This window comes from Oncorhynchus mykiss, chromosome 16 (assembly GCF_013265735.2).
Source record: "Oncorhynchus mykiss isolate Arlee chromosome 16, USDA_OmykA_1.1, whole genome shotgun sequence".
Lineage (NCBI taxonomy): Eukaryota > Metazoa > Chordata > Actinopteri > Salmoniformes > Salmonidae > Oncorhynchus > Oncorhynchus mykiss.
This window is the reverse complement of record NC_048580.1, coordinates 34,845,143-34,871,905: the sequence shown is the minus strand read 5'-3', so window position 1 is coordinate 34,871,905 and position 26,763 is coordinate 34,845,143. Positions and strand designations below refer to the sequence as shown.

General features: G+C 42.3%; 1 protein-coding gene across 4 annotated transcripts in view; it reads left to right on the top strand.

Moving 5' to 3' along the window:
• Positions 1–25,422, top strand: part of LOC110491859 (mitochondrial carrier homolog 1) — a 34,421-nt gene extending 8,999 nt beyond the window's left edge. Inside the window, exons 8-12 of one of the 4 annotated variants that reach the window (XM_036946752.1) lie at positions 3,636–3,738; positions 9,456–9,503; positions 9,696–9,763; positions 24,217–24,292; positions 24,414–25,422. In XM_036946752.1, coding sequence (XP_036802647.1) covers positions 3,636–3,738; positions 9,456–9,503; positions 9,696–9,763; positions 24,217–24,292; positions 24,414–24,488 — 370 coding nt within the window. In that variant the 3' untranslated portion in view covers positions 24,489–25,422. Of the gene's footprint in view, positions 1–3,635; positions 3,739–9,455; positions 9,504–9,695; positions 9,764–20,598; positions 20,681–24,216; positions 24,293–24,413 lie in introns of those variants that run through there. The other 3 variants (XM_021565673.2, XM_036946753.1, XM_021565674.2) reach the window with 3 other exon arrangements.
• Positions 25,423–26,763: the final 1,341 nt, after the last annotated feature.

Genomic DNA, 26,763 nt, shown 5'->3' with positions numbered 1-26,763 from the left:
TGAGAGAACGCGATCAGAATATTAGGGATCGATGAAAGAAAGCCATCTATGCGTATTCGTCTTCGTTTCAGTACGCACTGGCAGATTTAAAAATACTCTGATCTAGTAGATTATTTAGGCACATTTTAGGGTTAGTAAAGTATACAAAAAAAATACAGTGGTTTGATTCATCCTGAAAGTTGTCATATTCAAGTTCATAAAATATTGGAAGGTGGAAAAAAGTGTTCAATAGGGGTTGAACTATAGTCCTATAAATCCACCCTAATTCTCACTAATCATGGAACTGTATGACAACGGTCCAGTCGTTGTGAACCGTGCGCCAGGTTCTAGGTTTAACCTGCTACATGTGGTCTGAGTTCCATAATCATAGGCTACATGTCCCAAATGATTGCACAACGTTAGCCTAATATGACCCACTAATGCCAGGAACTTACAAGGATGTGACAGAGGAAAGAACGGTAAACTGAATGGAATAGAGTGATGCATAAATAAATGTATGTGGGTATTACTGACGGTGGCTCCTGATTGTGGCTAATATTTAAGGTCAGAATACGACGTGTCTAGACACAGTGGCGGATTTAGGGAAAGGCGACATAGGCAGCCACCCAGGGCGGCATCTTGCCGGGGCGGCACGGGGCGCCCGCACAAAACTTTTTTGGAATGGAGACATTTGTCGGAGTGGGGGCTCTGATTCTAGTTTGTGAGCTAGGCAGGCTACTGCCTGGGAAGGTCTCGCATTCAGAAGTACGAGATGGAAAGGGGGGTAAGTTGACCTCAGGTCTCCCCACTGGAAGCCTGAGGTAGGGGGAGCGAGGGAATCTATCAAATAGCGCACCTCCAACTTTCTACAGTACTAATGCAATTATACAAGCTAGAACCGCCACTGTCTAGACATACCACTGCCACACCTTTGTTTATTCGAGCTCCACCTCAATTGAATAGTGAGTGAATAGTAACATGCTATTCTCATGTTAAGTTCAAGGTCAGAGAATGCATAGAGAGAGTGCATAAAAAGGGAATTACATTACATTTACATGCCCTTTACTTTGGTCGGAATTGTGGCCTAGATATCTGCTGCAGAGAGACAAGAGAGCATGAAAATGTTTTGATCAGCCATGGAACTAAAAGTGCTGAAAACACGTTGGCTCACTATTTAAATAGAAGATGGGGAACAAGCTATAGGATGACAAATACCAGAGTTTTGCCGCAGGTGCAGTCGACTAGCGCTAGCTAATGCCAAAAATAATACACTGAACAAAAATATAAACGCTACATGTAAAGTGTTGGTCCCATGTTTCATGAGCTGAAATAAAAGATCCATGACATATTCCATATGCACAGCTTATTTCCCTCACGTTGTGTGCACACATGTATTTACATCCCTGTTAGTGAGCATTTCTCCTTTGTCAATATAATCCATCCACCTGACAGGTGTAGGCATATCAACAAGCAGATTAAACAGCATGATCATTACACAGGTGCACCCTGTTCTGGTGACAATAAAAGGCCACTTTAAAATGTGTAGTTTTGTCACAAAACACAATACCACAGATGTCTCAAGAGTGTGCAATTGGCATTTCTTAAATTATTGTAATTTTATTTCACCTTTATTTAACCAGGTAGGCTAGTTGAGAACAAGTTCTCATTTACAACTGCGACCTGGCCAAGATAAAGCATAGCAGTGTGAACAGACAACACAGAAAAAAAAGAGAGTCTATATACATTGTGTGCAAAAGGCATGAGGAGGTAGGCGAATAATTACAATTTTGCAGATTAACACTGGAGTGATAAATGATCAGATGGTCATTAGATGAGATGGAGATATTGGTGTGCAAAAGAGCAGAAAAGTAAATAAATATAAACAGTATGGGGATGAGGTAGGTAAATTGGGTGGGCTATTAACCGATAGACTATGTACAGCTGCAGCGATCGGTTAGCTGCTCAGATAGCAGATGTTTGAAGTTGGTGAGGGAGATAAAAGTCTCCAACTTCAGCGATTTTTGCAATTCGTTCCAGTCACAGGTAGCAGAGAACTGGAACGAAAGGCAGCCAAATGAGGTGTTGGCTTTAGGGATGATCAGTGAGATACACCTGCTGGAGCGCGTGCTACGGGTGGGTGTTGCCATCGCGACCAGTGAACTGAGATAAGGCGGAGCTTTACCTAGCATGGACTTGTAGATGACCTGGAGCCAGTGGGTCTGGCGACGAATATGTAGCGAGGGCCAGCCGACTAGAGCATACAGGTCGCAGTGGTGGGTGGTATAAGGTGCTTTAGTAACAAAACGGATGGCACTGTGATAAACTGCATCCAGTTTGCTGAGTAGAGTATTGGAAGCTATTTTGTAGATGACATCGCCGAAGTCGAGGATCGGTAGGATAGTCAGTTTTACTAGGGTAAGTTTGGCGGCGTGAGTGAAGGAGGCTTTGTTGCGGAATAGAAAGCCGACTCTAGATTTGATTTTAGATTGGCGATGTTTGATATGAGTCTGGAAGGAGAGTTTAGAGTCTGCCCAGACACCTAGGTACTTATAGATGTCCACATATTCTAGGTCGGAACCATCCAGGGTGGTGATGCTAGTCGGGCGTGCGGGTGCAGGCAGCGAACGGATGAAAAGCATGCATTTGGTTTTACTAGCATTTAAGAGCAGTTGGAGGCCACGGAAGGAGTGTTGTATGCCGTTGAAGCTCGTTTGTAGGTTAGATAGCACAGTGTCCAAGGAAGGTCCGAAAGTATACAGAATGGTGTCGTCTGCGTAGAGGTGGATCATGGAATCGCCCGCAGCAAGAGCAGCAAGAGCAACATCATTGATATATACAGAGAAAAGGAATGTCCACCAGAGCTGTTGCCAGAGATTTGCATGTTAATTTCTCTACCATAAGCCGCCTCCAACATTGTTTTAGAGAATTTGTAATAAAGCCCTTTTGTGGGGAAAATATTATTCTGATTGGCTGGGCTCCCCAGTGGGTGGGCTTATGCCCTCCCAGGCCCACCCATGGCTGCACCCCTGCCCAGTCACGTAAAATCCATAGATTAGAGCCTAATTTATTTATTTTAATTGACTGATTTACTTTTATAAGAACTGTAACTCAGTAAAATCTTTGAAATTGTAGCTGTTATGTTTATATTTTTGTTCAGTATGTGCCTTCAGAAAGTATTCATACTTTCAGACTTTCATTTTGTATTACTTTAAAACAATTCTAAAAACATAATTCCATCGGGGTCTAGGGTACAGACATCCCAAGTATTCCGGATAGCACCGACCACCAAACAACAATCTCTTCCTGGTACACACTTGCATTAAAGGGTGACTACACCCATAATCAACATTTAAAAAAAAAAAAAAATCCCAGACCTCAGAAATAGTCTCCTGATGTCATTTAAACATTGTTGTGGACTTAGAACTTCAAATGTTTTGTTTTTTAGCAAAAACCTGGAAACACTGAAATCTGTAAAAATGTAACAGTGAAAACGGAATTTGGGGAAAAAAATTACGTAATCAAACAAAAAATACAACTGATTTTATAGGGCCCTAGGTAAGAATCAATATTCCTGGTTCAAAACCATTGACATTGTTTTGTTTTGATCTGTACTGTATTTATGTCCTTTCCCCTTATTGGACGCTTTATGTTTGCAGGGGGGTTGTGCCCCATATCCTGGGTGAGGTCATCTTTCTGTGGTGTTGTAACCTCCTGGCCCACTTCATCAACACCTACGCCGTGGACGACAATGTAAGCACGGTACCTACACCTCTAAGCACTGATCTAAGATCAGTGGTCACTTTAATAACCTAAGTGAGACAACACATCTCAGTTGAAGTTGTAGATACTTTACGAAGCCATTTCTATTTGAATTTTTTTATTTAACCTTTATTTAACTAGGCAAGTTCTTATTTACAATGACGGCCTACCCCGGCCAAACCCGGACGACGCTGGGCCAATTGGCCGGTTGTGATACAGCCTAGAATCGAACCAGTGTCTGTAGTGACGCTTCTAGCACTGAGATGCAGTACACTCGCGAGCCCCATGGGGGCAGGAAGAATACAATAATCTACTTGCTTTGTTACCAACTCTTGAATAACAGGAAAATAAACCTGGAAACAAATTCCAGTTCATCCTTGGTTCAGCACTGGACATGAGTTTCATAGTTAAAGTCAGAAAAAAGTCAGCAATGTATTCTTTGTACTTTTTCTTTAATGATACCCATTACATAGGAATAGTACAAAAACTATATAAATATATATTAGGATCCCCATTAGGCGGATCTCCAGTGGCGACAACTAGTCTTACTGGGGTCCGACACATAACAAAAAAAACATTACAGACAAAAGACTGTAAAATGTACATACATTTTGTGTGCATCTATCAGTTACACATACATGTCAGTACATACACACAACAACTAGGTCACATTGTGGGAAATGCTTGTGCCGTGAGGGGAAATGCTTGTTTTGTTGAACCCAGGTTTGCTGTTCACTTGCGCTATATGAGATGGGAGCTCCATGCACTCATTTCTTATAAAAACAGGAAGTGATGCAGTTTTTCACAACTCTTAGCCAAGAGAGACTGGCATGTATATTATTCATATTAGCCATGTCACTCTGTTCTGGGCTGCAGTTTTATTAGGTCTTCCCATGTGAATGGACAATAATGAAGATAAGATAAAATTAGAGATTACAGGACTTGCTTTGTCGAGTGTGGTGTCAAAAAGCAGAGCATCTCTTTATTAGGGACAAACCTCTTCCCCCATCTTTACAATCATTGAATCTACAGTGCCTTCGGGAAGTATTCAGACCCCTTGACCTTTTTCAAAATAAAAAACATACAGTGCCTTGCGAAAGTATTCGGCCCCAATGAACTTTGCGACCTTTTGCCACATTTCAGGCTTCAAACATAAAGATATAAAACTGTATTTTTTTGTGAGGAATCAACAACAAGTGGGACACAATCATGAAGTGGAACGACATTTATTGGATATTTCAAACTTTTTTAACAAATCAAAAACTGAAAAATTGGCCGTGCAAAATTATTCAGCCCCTTTACTTTCAGTGCAGCAAACTCTCTCCAGAAGTTCAGTGAGGATCTCTGAATGATCCAATGTTGACCTAAATGACTAATGATGATAAATACAATCCACCTGTGTGTAATCAAGTCTCCGTATAAATGCACCTGCACTGTGATAGTCTCAGAGGTCCGTTAAAAGCGCAGAGAGCATCATGAAGAACAAGGAACACACCAGGCAGGTCCGAGATACTGCTGTGAAGAAGTTTAAAGCCGGATTTGGATACAAAAAGATTTCCCAAGCTTTAAACATCCCAAGGAGCACTGTGCAAGCAATAATATTGAAATGGAAGGAGTATCAGACCACTGCAAATCTACCAAGACCTGGCCGTCCCTCTAAACTTTCAGCTCATACAAGGAGAAGACTGATGAGAGATGCAGCCAAGAGGCCCATGATCACTCTGGATGAACTGCAGAGATCTACAGCTGAGGTGGGAGACTCTGTCCATAGGACAACAATCAGTCATATATTGCACAAATCTGGCCTTTATGGAAGAGTGGCAAGAAGAAAGTCATTTCTTAAAGATATCCATAAAAAGTGTTGTTTAAAGTTTGCCTACAAGCCACCTGGGAGACACACCAAACATGTGGAAGAAGGTGCTCTGGTCAGATGAAACCAAAATTGAACTTTTTGGCAACAATGCAAAACGTTATGTTTGGCGTAAAAGCAACACAGCTCATCACCATGAACACACCATCCCCACTGTCAAACATGGTGGTGGCAGCATCATGGTTTGGGCCTGCTTTTCTTCAGCAGGGACAGGGAAGATGGTTAAAATTGATGGGAAGATGGATGGAGCCAAATACAGGACCATTCTGGAAGGAAACCTGATGGACTCTGCAAAAGACCTGAGACTGGGACGGAGATTTGTCTTCCAACAAGACAATGATCCAAAACATAAAGCAAAATCTACAATGGAATGGTTAAAAAATAAACATATCCAGGTGTTAGAATGGCCAAGTCAAAGTCCAGACCTGAATCCAATTGAGAATCTGTGGAAAGAACTGAAAATTGCTGTTCACAAATGCTCTCCATCCAACCTCACTGAGCTCGAGCTGTTTTGCAAGGAGGAATGGGAAAAAAGTTCAGTCTCTCGATGTGCAAAACTGATAGAGACATACCCCAAGAGACTTACAGCTGTAATCGCAGCAAAAGGTGGCGCTACAAAGTATTAACTTAAGGGGGCTGAATAATTTTGCACGCCCAATTTTTAAGTTTTTGATTTGTTAAAATTTTGAAATATCCAATAAATGTCGTTCCACTTCATGATTGTGTCCCACTTGTTGTTGATTCTTCACAAAAAAATACAGTTTTATATCTTTATGTTTGAAGCCTGAAATGTGGCAAAAGGTCGCAAAGTTCAAGGGGGCCGAATACTTTCGCAAGGCACTCTACCAATCAGGCCTTTATGGTAGAGCGGCCAGACGGAAGCCACTCTATAGCAAAAGGAACATGACAGCCCACTTGGAGTTTTCCAAAAGGCACCTAAAGGACTCGCAGACCATGAGAAACAAGATTCTCTGGTCTGATGAAACCAAGATTGAACTCTTTGGACTGAATGCCAACCATCACGTCTGGAGGAAACCTGGCCCAGACTTTAACCTGATAAAACATCGCTGGAGAGACCTGAAAATAGCTGTGCAGCGATGCTCCCCATCCAGCCTGACAGAGCTTCTGATCTGCAGTGAATAATGGAAGAAACTCCCCAAATACAGGTGTGCCAAGCTTGTAGCGTCATACAGTCTTGAGTCTTCTTGGGTAATAGCTGCCAAAGGTGCTTTAACAAAGTGCTGAGTAAAGGGTTTGAATGCTAATGTAAATGTCATATTTACATTTGATAAATTACACAAGTGTATTAAAACCTGTTTTTGCTTTGTCATTATGGGGTATTGTGTGTAGATTAAGGTGGATGAACAATGTAATACATTTTTGAATAGGGCTGTAACGTAACAAAATGTGGGAAAAGTCAAGGGGTCTGAATACTTTCTGAATTCACTGTATTGTGAACACTGCACCCAATGGGTACGGATACAGCTTTAGAACAAAGTTCTGCAGTACTAGTAAAAATGTGATTGATACATGTGGATGATTTTGTTCCTGTAGTGTTTGTAAACACCCTGGTAGGTTGATTAATATCCTGAACCAGATTACAGGCACTGGTTACAGTGAGAAGCGTTCTCTGAATATTCAGGTCCCCAAGAAAGTTTACATCACCTACACTATCAAGTATTTAAAAAACATTATTTAGATACTGACTGTTAGCACTTGGTGGCCTATAGCAACACCCCAAAATAATAGGCTTTAGATGGGGCAGGTGAACCTTCAACCACAACACTTCAATTACACTTGACATGAGATCTTCTCTTAGTGTTACAGGGAAATGGCTCTGAATATATAAATATATACAGCAACACCTCCCCCATAAGCATTACTCTCTCTTCTATAGATGTTATATCCTTGTATTGCTAATTCTGTATCATCAAATGAGGAGTCTCAGAAATAGCTAATATATGAATGTTATCTGATATTAACAAGTTATTGATTTCATGAACCTTGTTTCTAAGGCTACATATATTAATATGGGCCATTTTCTGCCCTTTCCCGGGTAGCTTATAAGAGATAGACTAAACTTGGAAAATGGCAAACAAAGCAAGAGAAAAAAACTAACATTCAGCAGTCCATTAATCAGTTGGTGTGTGTGCTGAAGCTACGAACGCACAGGCTTGGCTCTCATCCCTTCCAGGATTTTGGGAGGGATGGTGGACAATGAGCCTGTCATAGTTGATGTAAGCAATGTCCCCACGCACTCTGGCAGCTTTCATGGCTGAGATCAGTTCTTTCCTCTTCTAGCGCACAGCTTCAGGATATTCCTCGTTGAGGAAGATGTCGGTTCCTATCAAGTTCTTGGCTCTTTCCAGAACAGCTACCTTGTCCTTAAACCTCAGTAACTTGACCACTATCTGCCTGGGCCTGTCACAAGGGCCGTTGGTGGGTTTTAATGTCCCTTGGGTGCACTCCACCTCAATCTTCCTGTGGTCCATCTTCAGTTTCTCCAAGATCATTTCCCTCACTTTGTCCTCAGACGCTGCAATTCCGTCCACAACAATATTGTTCCTCTTCGATTGTCCCTCGAGATAATCTGATTTCTCTATCATTGTTGTCATGGATTCACATATAGAACTGATGTCCTCCATCAATGACTTACAGATCGCTGTCTTCTTGCTGTTCTCCTGTTTAAACTTAATGAGCTGACCCTGGGGGAACTGCAAACTGTTCTTCAGGTCCTGGACCTCTGGTCAGGTCATCCATTTGTTTTATTAGTTGACTCCACCAGTATTTTCACACAACACTTGAATCTATTTTCTTGTTGTAACAACTGCATATAGAATTATTTTTGTTTGTTTAAAATAACCTTCACCTGTAGTAAAGAGACACCACTGTCCTCAATGGTACCACCGGCTTTGGTCATGTTCCCAACGTAGGCTACGCTGTTACTCCTCGCAGTTCCAGTCAGGGCAGGTCGCAGGGAAGATGGAAACAGAAACAAACAGCATAGATCTAGACAGCCACAAGCCCGGGACAATCTGCTGTCCCAGCCACAGGGGCTAACCGCGTCGTGGGCTGTGCTCAAGCCCTCAAGAAAACCCAGCTAGCTTGATAGGCAGTTAGCAGCTAGGCTAGCTGCTACGAAAAGCAGCTCCTCAGACCCATGTTTGGCAGGATCCCTGGACAGATAGCAGCGGTCCCAGCAACTGATGCCAACCGCGTCATGGGATCCAAACTCAAAAGGTAGCTTGCTAGTTACCAAGCTTTTTCAATAGAACACTTTTTCAGAGACTTTCAAAACTTTTCAAAACAACAAACAGAGCTGGTCCGCGTTCAACAGGAAGTGGGTTTAGCTAGAGAGCACCCGAGATGAGGTATCATTCAAAAATCACGTTAAACACTTATGTTGGTTATCTACAGTGTTCCGTCATGAAAATACTGTTTTCCAGCACATGATCTCTAAGATCGTCATGCTATTCTGTTTAAAATGAATGTGCACATATGCACAATAAGTATGAGGTTGGTACTGGAGGTTGATGGTCCATGGTTCAAGGCCTCCCTTGGATCCTTCTGAGGCAGGGTCTGGTAAACACAATGACGATGGGGTACAGGGTAGGGGTTGATATTTGGCAGTTCAACACTGGGCTGGAGGATCTGGTAAATCCAGTGATGACTGGGTAGCCAGTTTGCATCTAGTCTCTCAACACCGGTTCAATATCTAACAGATCAGGGCAGATGCCCCAGAGCCAGTCATCAGAAGATATCATGTGTTGGAAAACTGTTTTGTGCAAGAAAATTATGTCTTAACACAATTATTTTGTAAATGCTTCCCTCTCACACTTTTCTGCAGTTCAGCCAAGCCCCAGCAGTGAGAAGCTACACCAAGTTTGTGATGGGGGTAAGTTAAGCTGCACAACATGTCTTTGTACACATTTTTCTGAAACTGAAATGTGGTGAGGATATTTTGAATATGTGTTTCCCTAGGTTCTCTAAAAGCCTCCTTTTACTTTGTTTATCTGATAGTGTTGCAACTACAGCACTTGTGTCCATCTTATTTTCCTGTGTTTGATCTCCCTACCCCTGTCTCCAGATTGCAGTGAGTGTGTTGACGTACCCATTTATGCTGGTGGCAGACCTAATGGCAGTTAACAACTGTGGGTAAGGCTGGGATCACACCCATGTTTTTTTTCTGTTTAAAAAAGTATAAATGTTTTCAACTCCAGACTACCGGAGCCCCCGCACTACAAAAACGTGCATGCTTTGGAGGAGCCGTGCGTTTAAGAGCGTTGGGCCAGTAACTGATAGGTCGCTGGTTCGAATTCTCGAGGGGATTAGATGAAAAATCTGTCTATGCCCTTGAGCAAGGCACTTAATTAAGCCTAATTGCTCCTGTAATTCGCTCTGGACAAGAGCTAAATTACTAAAATGTATTATTGTTCTACACTGAGCAAAAATTATAAACACAACATGCAACAATTTTAAACATTTTACTGAGTTACAACACACATGAGCCAACATTTTATTGTTCACGGAAGTGGTAACGGTGTTCATCTGTTTAACAATTAGTAACTCATTGATCCATTTTTATTTATTTTCTGGAGATGAGAAGGTTAAGAGGTTGAGACTACAATGATTGTTCACAAAGCTAGCATGTGCCTGCAGAAAACAGTAATAGAAAGGAAAGTGGTGTATCAACCTTTTTGGCTTAACTACCGTCATTTACTGTTTAGACAGTTTTTTATTATTGGGTGAAGCAAGGATTAGCTAATGCTAACTAGCTAGCAGTACTTGGCAATATTAATTTATCTAGCTAATTCATTTTTAAGCAAATACATGGTATAGACTATCAAATCAATGAAATGCGTATCAATATTTTTTTACATTTAGTAGATGCTCTTATCCAGAGTGATTTACAGTTAGCTTGGTGGGAAAACCCATTTTTACAGGTATAGGGGGTGGTCAAGTGCAAGTGTTGGTTCAGAATATTTTTTTTGTATTTGAGGTCGAGGTGAGGAGGCGGATTATTTAATATACTCTTTGAAGAGGTAAAGTTTCAGGTGCTTTCGGAAGATGGGCAGGGACTCCTAGCTTCAGGGGGAAGCTGGTTCCACCATTGGGGTGACAGGACAGAGAAGAGCTTGGCAAGGCTGAGCGGGAGGGGCCAATACACCAGAGGTGGCAGAACGGAGTGCTCGGGTTCTGGTGTAGAGTTTGAGCATAGCCTGAAGGTAGGGATGGCCAGTTCCTCTTGCTGCTCCATAGGCAAGAACCATGGTCTGGAAGCCAGTGGAGTGTGTGGAGGAGCTGGGTGACATGAAGGGTACTTGGGCAGGTTGAAAACCAGGTGGGCTGCAGCGTTCTGGATAAGTTGCAGGGGTTTGAGCATTTAGCAAAGTAGTGATCAGAGACCTGGAGGGGGGTTGCGGTGAGATTAGTAGGCAAACTGGCTCTGGTAAAGATGAGGTAAAGCATATTGCCTGCCTTGTGAGTTGGAAGGGTTTGGGAAAGGATGGGGTCAAAAGAGGCAAGGAGGGGAAAGAGAGAGTTGGAATTATATATATGAACTTTACCCATTTATAAGACGCAAGTTTTTCGCATCCTCTGAGAAATGTGCGTGAAAATTCAGCGGTTCATTTTTAAATCACTACTTGTTTTAGTAGTTTAGTAGCATAGCTGCTGAGCAGGTCAACACACGTGAGCCAAAAGCAGGCATGCATCATTCACGGTAGTGGCAACATGTTCATCGGTTTTGCATTTAGTCATTCACTCATTCATTAAAAAAATATATCTTTATGAAAGGTAAAGCGTTTAAGACCAATGTACCCTCTAAGCTGCGTGCGCACCTTCTCCAGGACTTCCGCGCAGAAGAAATGCCAGGCCGTAACTTTGCAAGATTGAGTCTGATTTTGTTGTAGGCAGAGTCAGAGCGCAAAGGAGTAGAATTCTATTGGCGGACAAGCTGTCTTTCAATCATCCCAGAGTGATTGCGCTTTTTAGATCAGTTCAGATCAGAGCCTCGCGTATGCACATTTGTTGATATTCTTTGAAAAGCCAGTCAGGTAAAAAAAAAGTTACTTTTTTTACTTTTTTTTTTTAGCCTGGATAATACCTGCCAGCCTCGGACTGTTTTTCTCCACTACAATGCCAGATTCCTGCCGACCATTGATCATCACAGCTAGCTATCTTCAACTGAGTGACCTAGCCCCGAAGCTAGCCCTTAGCCAGGCGCATCTCCCGGCTAGCAAACGAAATTCCCACATCTACAATACCTCTTTCGCCATCTGAACCGGTCCCTTCGTCGACACGGCGCCCCGCCGTACCACCACGACTGGTCCGCAGACGTAATTCCATCAGCTGTGCCTTCAACCGGCCTTTGCCGGACGACAGTGCAGACGCTTCTACTTACCCTGGACTGCTAACTTTAAACGCCGTGACTGCCACGTGCTAGCATAGTAACGACTACCTAGCTGCTTCCCTGTTTCATCTATTGCTGTCCCCTGGAACCTATGATCACTTGGCTACATAGCTGATGCCTGCTGGACTGTTCGTTTATCACGGTACTCCACTTTGTTTACCTTTGTTTATCTGTCGACCCTAACCCCGAACTCAGGCCCTGTGTGTAGTTTTTTTTTCTTTCTTTTAAACCCTTTTTTCTCCCCAATTTCGTGGTATCCAATTGTTGTAGTAGCTACTATCTTGTCTCATTGCTACAACTCCCGTACGGGCTCGGGAGAGACGAAGGCTGAATGTCATGCGTCCTCCGATACACAACCCAACCAGCCGTACTGCTTCTTAACACAGCGCGCATCCAACCCGGAAGCCAGCTGCACCAATGTGTCGGAGGCTACACCGTGCACCTGGCAACCTTGGCTAGCGCGCACTGCGCCCTGCCCGCCACAGGAGTCGCTGGTGCGCGATGAGACAAGGAGATCCCTACCGACCAATCCCTCCCTAACCCGGACGACGCTAGGCCAATTGTGCGTCGCCCCACGGACCTCCCGGTCGCGGACGGTTACGACAGAGCCTGGGCGCGAACCCAGGAACTCTGATGGCACAGCTGGCGCTGCAGTACAGCGCCCTTAACCACTGCGCCACCCGGGAGGCCCCCTGTGTGTAGTTAACCGACCCTCTCTGCCCATTCATCGCCATTTTACCTGTTGTTGTTGACTTAGCTGTTGTTGTCTTACCCGTTGTTGACTTAGATAGCTCTCCCAATCAACACGATTGCTTTGTGCCTCGTTTTATGTCTCTCTCAAATGTCAATATGCCTTGTATACTGTTGTTTAGGATAATTATCATTGTTTTAGTTTACTGCGGAGCCCCTAGTCCCACTGTACATGTCTTAGATATCTCCTTTGTCCCACCTCCCACACATGCGGTGACCTCACCCAGTATAACAAGCATGTACAGAGATGCAACCTCTCTTTTCATCACTCAGTACCTGGGCTTACCTCCGCTGTACCCGCACCCTGCCATAGCCCTGTCTACACATTATGCCCTGAATCTATTCTACCACGCCCAGAAATCTGTTACTTTTATTCTCTGTCCCCAACGCACCAGATGACCAGTTTTGATAGCCTTTAGCCGTACCCTCATCCTACTCCTCCTCTGTTCCTTGGGTGATGTGGAGGCTAACACAGGCCCTGCGTGTCCCCAGGCACTCATTTGTTGACTTCTGTATTCGAAAAAGCCTTGGTTTCATGCATGTTAACATCAGAAGCCTCCTCCCTAAGTTTGTTTTACTCACTGCTTTAGCACACTCCGCCAACCCCAATGTCTGTCCTTGCCATGTCTGAATCCTGGCTTAGGAAGGTCACCAAAACTTCTGAGATTTCCATACCCAACTACAACATTTTCCTTCAAGATAGAACTGCCAAAGGGGGAGGAGTTGCAATCTACTGCAGAGATAGCTTGCAAAGTTCTGTCATACTTTCCAGGTCTATGCCCAAACAGTTTGAGATTCTAATTTTAAAAATTAATCTCTCCAGAAATAAGTCTCACTGTTGCCGCCTGTTATAGACCCCCCCTTAGCTGCCAGCTGTGCCCTGGACACCATATGTGAATTGATTGCCCCCCATCTATCTTCAGAGTTCATTCTGTTAGGTGACCTAAACTGGTATATGCTTAACACCCCAGCAGTCCTACAATCTATGCTAGATGCCCTCAATCTCACACAAATTATCAAGGAAACCACCAGGTACAACCCTAAATCTGTAAACATGGGCACCCTCATAGATATCATTCTGGCCCTCTAAATACACCTCTCTGTTTTCAACCAGGATCTCAGCGATCACTGCCTCATTGCCTGCATCCGCTATGGGTCCGCAGTCAAACGACCACCCCTCATCACTGTCATACGCTCCCTAAAACACTTCTGCGAGCAGCCCTTTCTAATCGACCTGGCCCAGGTATCCTGAAAGGATATTGACCTCATCCCGTCAGTCGAGGATGCCTGGTCGTTCTTTAAAAGTAATTTCCTCACCATCTTAAATAAGAAAGTCCCATTTAAAAAAATGTAGAACTAAGAACAGATATAGCCCTTGGTTCACTCCAGACCTGACTGCCCTTGACCGGCACAAAAACATCCTGTGGCGGACTGCAATAGCATCGAATAGTCCCCGCGATATGCAACTGTTCAGGGAAGTCAGGAACCAATACACACAGTCAGTCAGGAAAGCAAAGGCTAGCTTTTTCAAACAGAAATTTGCATCCTGTAGCTCTCACTCCAAAAGGTTTTGGGACACTGTAAGGTCCATGGAGAACAAGAGCACCTCCTCCCAGCTGCCCTCTGTACTGAGGCTAGGCGACACGGTCACCACCGAAAATAAAACATTTCAATAAGCATTTCTCTACAGCTGGCCATGCTTTCCTCCTGGCTACCCCAACCCCGGCCAACAGCTCCGCACCCCTCGCAGCTACTTGCCCGAGCCTCCCCAGCTTCTCCTTCACCCAAATCCAGATCGCAGATGTTCTGAAAGAGCTGCAAAACCTGGACCCGTACAAATCAGCTGGGCTAGACAATCTGGACCCTCTCTTTCAAAAATTATCCGCCGCCATTGTTGCAACCCCTATTACCAGTCTGTTCAACCTCTCTTTTATTTAGTCCGAGATCCCTAAAGATTGGAAAGCTGCGGCGGTCATCCCCGTCTTCAAAGGGGGTGACACTCTAGACCCAAACTGTTACAGACCTATATCCATCCTTCCCTGCCTTTCTAAAGTCTTTGAAAGCCAAGTTAATAAACAGATCACTGACCATTTCGAATCCCACCATACCTTCTCCGCTGTGCAATCCGGTTTCCGAGCTGGTCACAGGTGCACCTCAGCCACGTTCAAGGTACTAAACAATATCATAACCGCCATCGATAAAAGACAGTACTGTGCAGCCGTCTTCATCGACCTGGCCAAGGCTTTCGACTCTGTCAATCACCGTATTCTTATTGGCAGACTCAATAGCCTTGGTTTCTCATATGACTGCCTCGCGTGGTTCACCAACTACTTCGCAGACAGAGTTCAGTGTGTAAAATCGGAGGGCCTGTTGTCCGGACCTCTGGCAGTCTCTATGGGGGTACCACAGGGTTCAATTCTCGGGCCGACACTTTCTCTGAATATATCAATGATCCACCTCTACGCAGACGACACCATTCTGTATACATCTGGCCCTTCTTTGGACACTGTGTTAACTAACCTCCAGACGAGCTTCAATGCCATACAATACTCCTTCCATGGCCTCCAACAGCTCTTAAACACTAGCAAAACCAAATACATGCTTTTCAACCGTTCGTTGCCCGCACTCGCCCGCCCGACTAGCATCACTACTCTGGACGGTTCTGACCTAGAATACGTGGACAACTATACCTAGGTGTCTGGCTAGACTGTAAACTCTCCTCCCAGACTCATATAAAACATCTCCAATCCAAAATCAAATCTAGAATCGGCTTTCTATTTCACAACAAAGCCTCCTTCACTCACGCTGCCAACTTACCCTAGTAAAACTCAGCTCACTGTGATGATAAATTGGAAGAAAAGTTCAACAGCAGGTTGAAACTGAGTGTAAAACATGGTCATTGTGGATGTTTCAAAGCCTAATACAACGAAATGGACAGCTTTCTAAGGTGACGGTTATTGCATATTGCATATGCATATTAGAGTTTATGCATATACATACACACCCCAAGCCCAACAATACATAGTCTACCACATATTACGCTTGGCATAAACATATAACACAAAACGGATTTAAGATGTCTTTGGCACATAATTGGTCTAGCCTATACTACAAAATGTAAAAAATGAGAGTAATCCCCTTTGAATGTGGACTATATTATTATGTACACTGGATGGACTGGTTACCTGATACTATGCTTCAACATTTCTGTCCACGAGTCTGGGAGAGAACATATAGCCAGTTGGTTCATTGATTGTGCAGGGCAATTTTGTCAAAAGTTTAGTGAAATAAACTCAGCAAAAAAAGAAACATCCTCTCACTGTCAAGACATAAGCTGAACAAGTTCCACAGACATGGAATAATGTGTCCCTGAACAAAGGGGGGTTCAAAATCAAAAGTAACATTCAGTATCTGGTGTGTACACCAGCTGCATTAACCTTTCTGATCTCCCCATCCCGGATCCGGGTTCGTGAATACAGACTCAAGCTCATTACCATAACGCAACGTTAACTATTAATGAAAATCGCAAATGAAATGAAATAAATATGCTAGCTCTCAAGCTTAGCCTTTTGTTAACAACACTGTCATCTCAGATTTTCAAAATATGCTTCTCAACCATTGCAAAACAAGCATTTGTGTAACAGTATTGATGGCTAACGTAGCATTTAGCATTAGCATTCAGCTAGCAACATTTACACAAAAAAACAGAAAAGCATTCAAAAAAATCATTTACCTTTGAAGAACTTCAGATGTTTTCAATGAGGAGACTCTCAGATAGCAAATGTTCAGTTTTTCCTGAAAGATTATTTGTTTAGGACAAATCGCTCCGTTTTCTGCGTCACGTTTAGCTATGAAAAAACCCCTGTATCCAGGATTGTGTAAATCTATCAGCAAGCTCATTAGCATAACACAACGTTAACTATTTATGAAAATCGCAAATGAAATGAAATAAATATGCCATCTCTCAAGCTTAGCCTTTTGTAAACAACACTGTCATCTCAGATTTTCAAAATATGCTTCTCAACCATAGGAAAACAATCATTTGTGTAAAAGTAGCTAGCTAGAGTTAGCATTTCGCGTTAGCATTTAGCGTTAGCATTAGCGTTAGCATCCAGCAAGCAACATTAACAAAAACATAAAAGCCTTCAAATAAAATCATTTACCTTTGAAGAACTTCTGATGTTTTCAATGAGGATACTCTCAGTTAGATAGCAGATGCTCAGTTTTTCCAAAAAGATTCCTTGTGTATTAGAAATAGCTCCGTTTTATACATCACATTTGGCTACCAAAAAAAATCCATAAATTCAGTCCTCAAAACGCAAACTTTTTTCCAAATTAACTCCATAATATCGACTGAAAACATGGCAAACGTTGTTTAGAATCAATCCTCAAGGTGTTTTTCACATATCTCTTCATTGATACATCGTTCTTGGACACATGCTTTCTCTCCTGAATCCCAGGAGAAAATGCCCGCACCTGAAGATTACGCACAAATTTAGACAAAGGACACCGGGCGGACCTCTGGAAAATGTAGTCTCTTATGGCCAATCTTCCAATGATATGCCTACAAATACGTCACAATGCTGCTAAGACCTTGGGCGAACGACAGAAAGTGTAGGCTCATTCCTTGCGCAATCACAGCCATATAAGGAGAGAATGGAAAACAGAGCTTCAGAAATTCTGCTAATTCCTGGGTGATGCATCATCTTGGTTTCGCCTGTAGAATGAGTTCTGGGGCACTTACAGACAAAATCTTTGCAGATTCTGAAACTTCAGAGTGTTGCATAGTCGAGCATCTTTTCGTGACAAAATATCGCGCTTAAAACGGGAACGTTTTTTATCCAAAAATGAAATAGCGCCCCTAGAGCTCTAAGAGGTTTGTACTGCAGTGCATCTCCTCCTCATGGACTGCACCAGATTTGCCAGTTCTTGCTGTGAGATGTTACCCCACTCTTCTGTTACCCCACCCCACCCCACCCCACTCTTCTGCCAAGGTACCTGCAAGTTCCAGGACATTTCTGGGGGGAATGGCCCTAGTCCTCACCCTCCGATCCAACAGGTCCTGAACGTGCTCAATGGGATTGAGATCCGGGCTCTTCGCTGGCCATGGCAGAACACTGACATTCCTGTCTTGCAGGAAATCACGCACAGAACGAGCAGTATGACTGGTGGCATTGTCATGCTGGAGGGTCATGTCAGGATGAGCCTGCAGGAAGGGTACCACATGAGGGAAGAGGATGTCTTCCCTGTAACGCACAGCATTGAGATTGCCTGCAATGACAACCAGCTCAGTCCAATGATGCTGTGACACACTGCCCCAGACCATGACGGACCCTCCACCTCCAAATTGATCCCGCTCCAGAGTACAGGCCTTGGTGTAACGCTCATTCCTTATAATAAATAAATGCGAATCCGACCATCACCCCTGGTGAGAGAAAACAGTGACTCGTCAGTGAAGAGCACTTTTTGCAAGTCCTGTCTGGTCCAGCGATGGTGGGTTTGTGCCCATAGGTGACGTTGTTGCCGGTGATGTCTGGTGAGGACCTGCCTTACTACAGGCCTACAAGCCCTCAGTCCAGCCTCTCTCAGCCTATAGAGGACAGTCTGAGCACTGATGGAGGGATTGGGCGTTCCTGGTGTAACTCAGGCAGTTGTTGTTGCCATCCTGTACCTGTCCTGCATGTGTGATGTTCGGATGTACCGATCCTGTGCAGGTGTTGTTACACGTGGTCTGCCACTGCGAGGACGATCAACTGTCCGTCCTGTCTCCCTGTTGCGCTGTCTTAGGCGTCTCACATCTACAGTCCTAATGCCTCCTTGCAGCATGCCTAAGGCATGTTCACACAGATGAGCAGGGACCCTGGGCATCTTTCTTTTGGTGTTTTTTTAGTCAGTAGAAAGGCCTCTTTAGTGTCCTAAGTTTTAATAACTGTGACCTTAATTGCCTACCGTCTGTAAGCTGTTAGTGTCTTAACGACCGTTCCACAGGTGCATGTTCATTAATTGTTTATGGTTCATTGAACAAGCATGGGAAACGGTGTTTAATTAAACCCTTTACAATGAAGATCTGTCTTTGAAAGACAGGGTCCTGAAAAAGTGACATTTCTTTTTTTGCTGAGTTTGTTTTGTTGTGAAAACATGTTACTATCTATGTTCCCAAACAGATTTAATTTGGTTTCCTAAATTAAGCACTGGGTAGCTGATGGAACAGGGTTGGACAGCCCATGGCATACATAGTTTGGGCGGAAGCCTCCCCCTTTTTCCTTCAAACATAACAATGGTCATTATGGCCTAACAGTTCTATTTTTCTTTCATCAGACCAGAGGACATTTCTCCAAAAAGTACGATCTTTGTCCCCATGCACAGTTCCAAACCGTAGTCTGGCTTTTTTATGGCGGTTTTGGAGCAGTGGCTTCTTCCTTGCTGAGCGGCCATTCAGGTTATGTCGATATAGGACTCGTTTTTACTGTGGATATAGATACTTTTGTACCTGTTTCCTGCAGCATCTTCACAAGGAGCTTTGCTTTTGTTCTGGGATTGATTTGCACTTTCCGCACCAAGCTGTTTGAAGGCACAGTCAAGTTAGTGTATGTAAACTTTGACCCACTGGAATTGTGAATTATAAGTGAAATAATCTGTCTGTAAACAATTGTTGGAAAAATGTCCTAACCGACTTTCCAAAGCTATAGTTTGTTAACAAGAAATTTGTGGAGTGATTGAAAAACGAGTTTTAATGACTCCAACCTCAGTGTATGTAAACTTCCGACTTCAACTGTATGTTCCGGCCATTCGCTCAAGACAAAAATTGGCCCGCGGCTTAGTCTAGTTGATAATCCCTGCCACAGCCCTTGGCACACACACAAGGAAATTTAGGAGCACCATGAGAAATATTTGAGATATTAAATACTAGAATCTTGTATTGTTCTAGGCACAATGGTGCTCCTAAATAAAAAAAATAAATGTGGCTGGAAATTCAGCAATTCATTTTCATATCAATACTCTTTTTTGTTTTGTTTCGTAGACTTGTGAACAGACGTGACCCAAAAGCTGTTCAAAGTAGTAGCAACATGTTCATCAGTTTTGCAATTAGTCATTCATTATTTTTATGAAAAAGCGAAGAGGTTGAGAATACAATGATTGGCCCAAAACGAACAGAAGTTTCGTTTTGTAGAATTTTCTCTTTAGTTGGGGCTTACAGTGGGGCAAAAATATATTTAGTCAGCCACCATCATTGTTATCCCACTTAAAAAGATGAGAGGCCTGTAATTTCCATCATAGGTATACTTCAACTATCACAGACAAAATGAGAAAAAAAATCCAGAAAATCACATCAGTCTTCCCAGCCTGGTGCAGGTCTACAATTTTGTTTCTGGTGTCCTTTGACAGCTCCTTGGTCTTGGCGATAGTGGAGTTTGGAGTGTGACTGTTTGAGGTTGTGGACAGGTGTATTTTATACTGATAACAAGTTCAAACAGGTGCCATTAATACAGGTAACGAGTGGAGGACAGAGTAGCCTCTTAAAGAAGAAGTTACAGGTCTGTGAGAGCCAGAAATCTTGCTTGTTTGTAGGTGACTTACTTATTTTTCACCACAATTTGCAAATAAATTCATAAAAAATCCTACAATGTGATTTTCTGGATTTTTTTTCTCATTTTGTCTGTGATAGTTTGTGTACCTATGATGAAAATTACAGGCCTCTCTCATCTTTTTAAGTTGGAGAACTTGCACAATTGGTGGCTGACTAAATACTTTTTTGCCCCACTGTATTTTGTTTTTTATTTTATTATATTTTGCTTGATAAGTATGAATCTTTTCTCTTTCCTTCAAGATTGATGGACACATCGTGGAAGAATACGATCGTGACGAGATGGCAAACATGCTGCTCTTGTTGAAATGAAGGGGACATTTAGGTGTGAAGAAGGATAGCTGAGATCAAAATGAGGTTCCTGTTGACAAATTAGTCTCTGGAAATATTCCATAGGAGCAGACTATGTAACCTTTCAAGTCAAAATACATCATAGGTTGACATGGCCATTCGTCTGTTGCATGTTGCATAATTCCAATATTGTTTTGGTCACTGGTTATGAAAAATAGCATATCAGTATTGCCGGGAGATTTTATTTGTCCTCGTTAGGTCTTCACACAGAACTCTCCTTTCCATCACAAAAATGGTTGAGATCACAAAACTGCTGCCTTTGACTTTGGTGTAAAATGTAATCCAAAAATGCACATACAAACAAGTTACTTTGTATTCATAAAGTCAAAACACTTATCTTACTTGAACCGATTTGAATATAGTACCTTTAAAAGTATTCACACCCCTTGACTTTTCCCACATTTGTGACTGACCGTCTCAATTCAGTATTATGTACAAAAAAATTGAATTGGATTAAAGTAGAGAGCTAGAAAATGGTCAATCATACACTACAGTTGAAGAACAATGGGAAAGCATTTCTGCTTTGAAAGTTGATAAACTTGTAACCTCACTTTTGAATGTTTTGGTACCTACTGGAGAGCTCTTCTTTGTCTACACCCATTCAGCATTGTTCACACCCTCTTAAGCTTTAGCCACACCCATCTCTTTAAGAGTTGATCCAAGCATTCTGTCCTAACAGCAGTAGTCAAGCACCCAAGCTAACTGGCAAATGTTGGCTAGCATGCTAGCTACTTCCAGACACAAATGAGAGAACAGCTCACTGACTATTTTACTCACCCTAGCAGAGCTGGTTAGGTTGTTTTTATGTTATCCAGTGTTGGTGACTGCAACTGTGCTGCTGGCAACAATTTACGCTTTTTTGCCAACGTTTACTGACAGCGGCCATATTCAGATGTTGAGCGTTTGTAAATTTGTCAGTTATTCTGCTCTCTGGCACACACAGACGAGAGTGCTCTGAAATCGGAGTAGATAGCCAGAGCGAATTTACCAGCTACGTCTATCAACAGTTGTCACAGTGACATTCTATTGCAATGGTTACTTGCATAGTGGAGTATTTTTTGTTAAGAAATGTATGCTATGACGTTACTACCCTGCATGAATCTGCAGTTAGCTAAACAACCAAGTTCAATTGTAACTAGCTAACATTAGGCTATAACTAGCAAAGCAAATAGCTCTGAGATATACAAATAATATTACTACACAGATCATACACGTAACATTAGCTAGCGAGCCAGCCACTTTAAACTTGAAATGAAAATTACTTTCTGTCAAAATTAGAAACGTGTAATATTTGAAAATGTAGCTAGCTAGACTATCTTGCCCATATACACCATGGATAGACGCTTCTCCCTGTCAGGGATGCCTTCATTTCGCTGAACCCCATGAAGAGTGGGGATCCATAATAGCTAAAAATACAAATGGTTGCCCTTAGTTTGAAGATGTAATCCGGAGACAGGTGTTTTCTCCATCCCCTAAACTATCATACTCTTATTCCACTGATTTCAAAAGTGGAGAGCAACACTTATACGGTTCTGCTATGATATATATAGATACCTTTTTTTTTGCTGCGTTAGACACCTACTGACCAGCTCAAATAGACAGAAGCATGGCTCTCCTGTGAAGTAGTGACCTGCGACGTACGCCTAGTTTCCTGAAACAAATCACATTTTGTTATGTTACAGCCTGAATTAAAAATGGATTACATTAAAATGTTGTGTCTCTAATCTACACACAATATCCCTTAATATCAAAGTGGACTTTCACAAATGTATAAAAAATGAAAAGCTGAAATGTCTACAGTGAATAAGAATTCATCATGCATCCTGTTTGTAATAAAAATGTACTTTATGTCCTAAATTCAAAGTGTTATGTTTGAGGCAAATCCAACACATCACTGAGTACTACTCTTAATATTTTCAAGCATGGTGGTGGCTGCATCATGTTATGGGTATGCTTTTCCTCGGCAAGGACTAGGGAGTTTAAGATAAAAATAAATAGAATAGAGCTAAGCACAGGCAATATCCTAGAAGAAAACCTTCTTCAGTCTGCTTATCAACAGACACTGGGAGACAAATTCACCTTTCTGCAGGACAATAACCTAAAACACAATTAAGTGAAAATGCCCGAGAAGCCGGTGTTTGGAGAATAGATTGACATGGGTGTTGTTAGACCCGAGACGAAGGCAGACATGCCTTCTGGAACATGCTGAGAGATGAGTTCGGATTGGCCTGCCATGTAGCATGCTTCTGTCTATAACATGAGCTGGTCAGTATGTGTAGGTAATTCTTTCTAAAGCGGCTTTTTTGAAATATATTACGTAGCAGAACGGCATAAGTTTGAAATCAGTGGAATTAGAGTATGATAGCTGAGGAGATGGAGAAAATTCTGCCGTTTGATTGCAAATATGCAGACAGAGTCGATAAAGAGAACACACAGAAGGCTGTTGTATAAAACACCTGTCTCCGGATTACATCTTCAAACTAAAGGCAACAATGGCATCCGTGACAGAGAGGGAGAAGCATCCATGTATAATTGTCTAGCTAGCTACATTTTCAGATATTACACGTTTCTAATTTTGTCAAAGTTGTTTTCATTTCAAGTTAGTGTACTGTTAGCTAGGTAACGTTTGCTGGCTGGCTAGCTAGCTAACGTTATGTGTATGATCTGTGTAGTTGTTATATTATTCTTATCTCAGAGCCATTTGCATTGCTAGTTATAGCCTAATGTTAGCTAGCTAACATTGAACCTGGTTGGCTCTAATGCCAGCTGATTCATGATTTCGACTGGCTGAGAAACGCTGCCTGCCTGTCTCTCGTCCCGACTACAGACATGTTCATTACTATGGGACAGCTGTAGGTCGAATTTGAATATTGAAACATGTTGCAAATGTCAAATGCTTTTTATAGTGGAGATGAGGTTTATAAATTACTTGGCTGGTCTGATGAGACAGTGGATTGCGCAGTCAGATCGAAAATAGTAAATAGACATTTTAACGTCAGTGTCTTCCACAAGTTACCACCGGCTAAATCTATGACGTTAAAATGCCTATTTACCAATCAGCATCAGACCCACCTGTTGTATAAGGCCAAATATACACTGGAGCTGCTTACCAAGACATTGCATGTTCCTGAGTGGCCTAGTTAAAGTTTTGACTTAAGATTACTCAACATCATGCATCATTTGTTATTACATTGCATATTTGAATAACTAGATTCAATTTATAAGGTTTCCAAGCATACCCAGGTCAGTGATCTCTCACTGAAGCACATTTGATTTAAGTCAAGAGTACAACAATAGAAAGTACCACATGGCCTTGTACTTAACTGTCCTATAGCTGGTGCCATTTGAGAATAATGGTGTATCTGTCACGACTTTCATATCAAAGTATAGACTTGATATATCACAACATAATAGGATACAGTTTAAATGTGTTTGTTTGAGATACAAATAACATGAAGTGTTAGCTTGTGGGTTCAGCTTATAATGGATCTCTGTCTTGTGTGTTCACAGGTTGGTGGCTGGTCTTCCCCCTAACTCTCCCATCTTTAAGTCCTGGGTCCACTGTTGGGCTCATCTGAGCCACGAGGTACAGTCACGCTCATTCATCTGGAGCAAATGGAACACACTCATCTGTGTGTGTGTGTGTGTGTGATTGTTTTCTCTGGTAGTGCATGTCTGAAACTGTCTTTTTATTTCTCAACCATTAGGGCCATCTCTTCCGAGGATCCAGCTTCTTTTATCGCCGTGTGCCTGTGACAGGGATGGCTTTGACTGAGGAGTGATAAAATCAACCGCCGCACAACCTGTGCCACTGTTCTCCTTCCTAACCGGTACCTCAGTGAGACCAATGTACAACCACCCCCTCACCTTAAACCTCCCATTGGATAAAGCCGGAGCAGCATGTTATCAATGGGCTAGGTGTTTTACTGAAGTAAAGTTACTTACAAGTTAAGAGTTTTGTTAATCTTGTTTTTAATCTAAATAATAATGTAGCCACTCAAAAGCAAGAGGTCGGAGGAGTGAGACTTAATGTGAACAAATCAAAATTATATCCAATATATTTTGTCTTGGTTGAATGCTGAGGGTATAATCTCCTTTTACTATACCAGCAAAGTTGCACTATTTTTTTATTTATTTGAATCTATGACTTAATTTTGCCATATTTATAGGCCACAGTTTAATTAAGTTCTATGTAGGCTTTAAAATTGGATAGTTGATTTCCATCTAATGAAAAAATGCCAAATGTTTATTTTTCAAAGGGTCTCACCTAGTAGTAGCATGATATATGGTTGCATTCGAAAGTGCTCATTTGCCTCCTATCAGAAGTGCTTTACCCAATAATTATACCTATTCACAAACACCATAAGCCCACAAAAACTGGAGTGCTCTCTAGTGATGCACCGATATTACTTTTTTGGCCGATACCGATATCCAATATTTTCCTTGCCAAAAAAACCGATACCGATATTTTAAGAAATTAGCGGCCTTTTAAGCACTCTAGTACAGGTAAATAGTTAACACACACACATGGACGCGGCGGTCTAAGGCACTGCATCTCAGTGAAAGAGGCGTCACTATGGTCCCTGATTCGAATCTAGGCTGTATCACATCTGGCCGTGATTGGGAGTCCCATAGGGCGGCGCACAATTGGCCCAGTGTCGCCCGGGCTGTCATTGTAAATAAGAATTTGTTCTTAATTGACTTGCCTAGTTAACTAAAGGTTACACACACCACACTGACCAAAAAGTTATTTTGTTGGCATTTACATGTCCCCATTACCAGTCAAACATAATCAAAACCTATTTCTTTCACTTACAGTTGAAGTCGTAAGTTTACATACCCCTTAGCAAAATACATTTAAACTTTTTCACAATTCCTGACATTTAATCCTAGTAAATATTCCCCGTCTTAGGTCAGTTAGGATCACCACTTCATTTTAAGAATGTGAAATGTCAGAGTAATAGTAGAGAGAATTATTTCTTTCAGCTTTTATTTCTTTCATCACATTCCCAGTGGGTCAGAAGTTTACATACACTCAATTAGTATTTGGTAGCATTGCCTTTAAATTGTTTAACTTGAGTCAAACATTTTGGGTAGCCTTCCACAAGCTTCCCACCATAAGTTGGGTGAATTTTGGCCCATTCCTCCTGACAGAGCTAGTGTAACTCAGTCAGGTTTGTAGGCCTCCTTGCTCGCACATGCTTTTTCAGTTCTGCCCACAAATGTTCTATAGGATTGAGGTCAGTGCTTTGTGATGGCCACTCCAATACCTTGACTTTGTTGTCCTTAAGCCATTTTGCATCAACTTCGGAAGTATGCTTAGGATCATTGTCCATTTGGAAGACCCATTTGCGACCAAGCTTTAACTTCTTGACACATGTCTTGAGATGTTGCTTCAATATATCCACATAATTTTGCCATCTATTTTGTGAAGTGCACCAGTCCTTCCGCTAGCAAACATGACAACAACATGATGCTGCCACCCCCGTGCTTCACGGTTGGGATGGTGTTCTTCAGCTTGCAATCCTCCCCTTTTTTCCTCCAAACATAACGATGGTCAAACAGTTCTATTTTTGTTTCATCAGACCAGAGGACATTTCTGCAAAAAGTATACAATTTGTCCCCATGTGCAGTTGCAAACTATAGTCTGGCTTTTTTATGGTGGTTTTTGAGCAGTGGCTTCTTCCTTGCTGAGCGGCCTTTCAGGTTATGTCAATATAGGACTTGTTTTACTGTGGATATAGATACTTTTGTACCTGTTTCCTCCAGCATCTTCACAAGGTCCTTTGCTGCTGTGCTGGGATTGATTTGCACTTTTTGCACCAAAATACGTTCATCTCTAGGAGACAGAATGTGTCTCCTTCCTGAGTGGTATGACGGCTGCGTGATCCCGTGGTGTTTATACTTGCGTACTATTGTTTGTACAGATGAATATGGTACCTTCATGCGTTTGGAAATGATTCCCAAGGATTAACCAGACTTGTGGAGTTATTGGCTGATGTCTTAGGAATGTCTTGAAATACATCCACAGGTACACCTCCAATTGACTCAAATGAT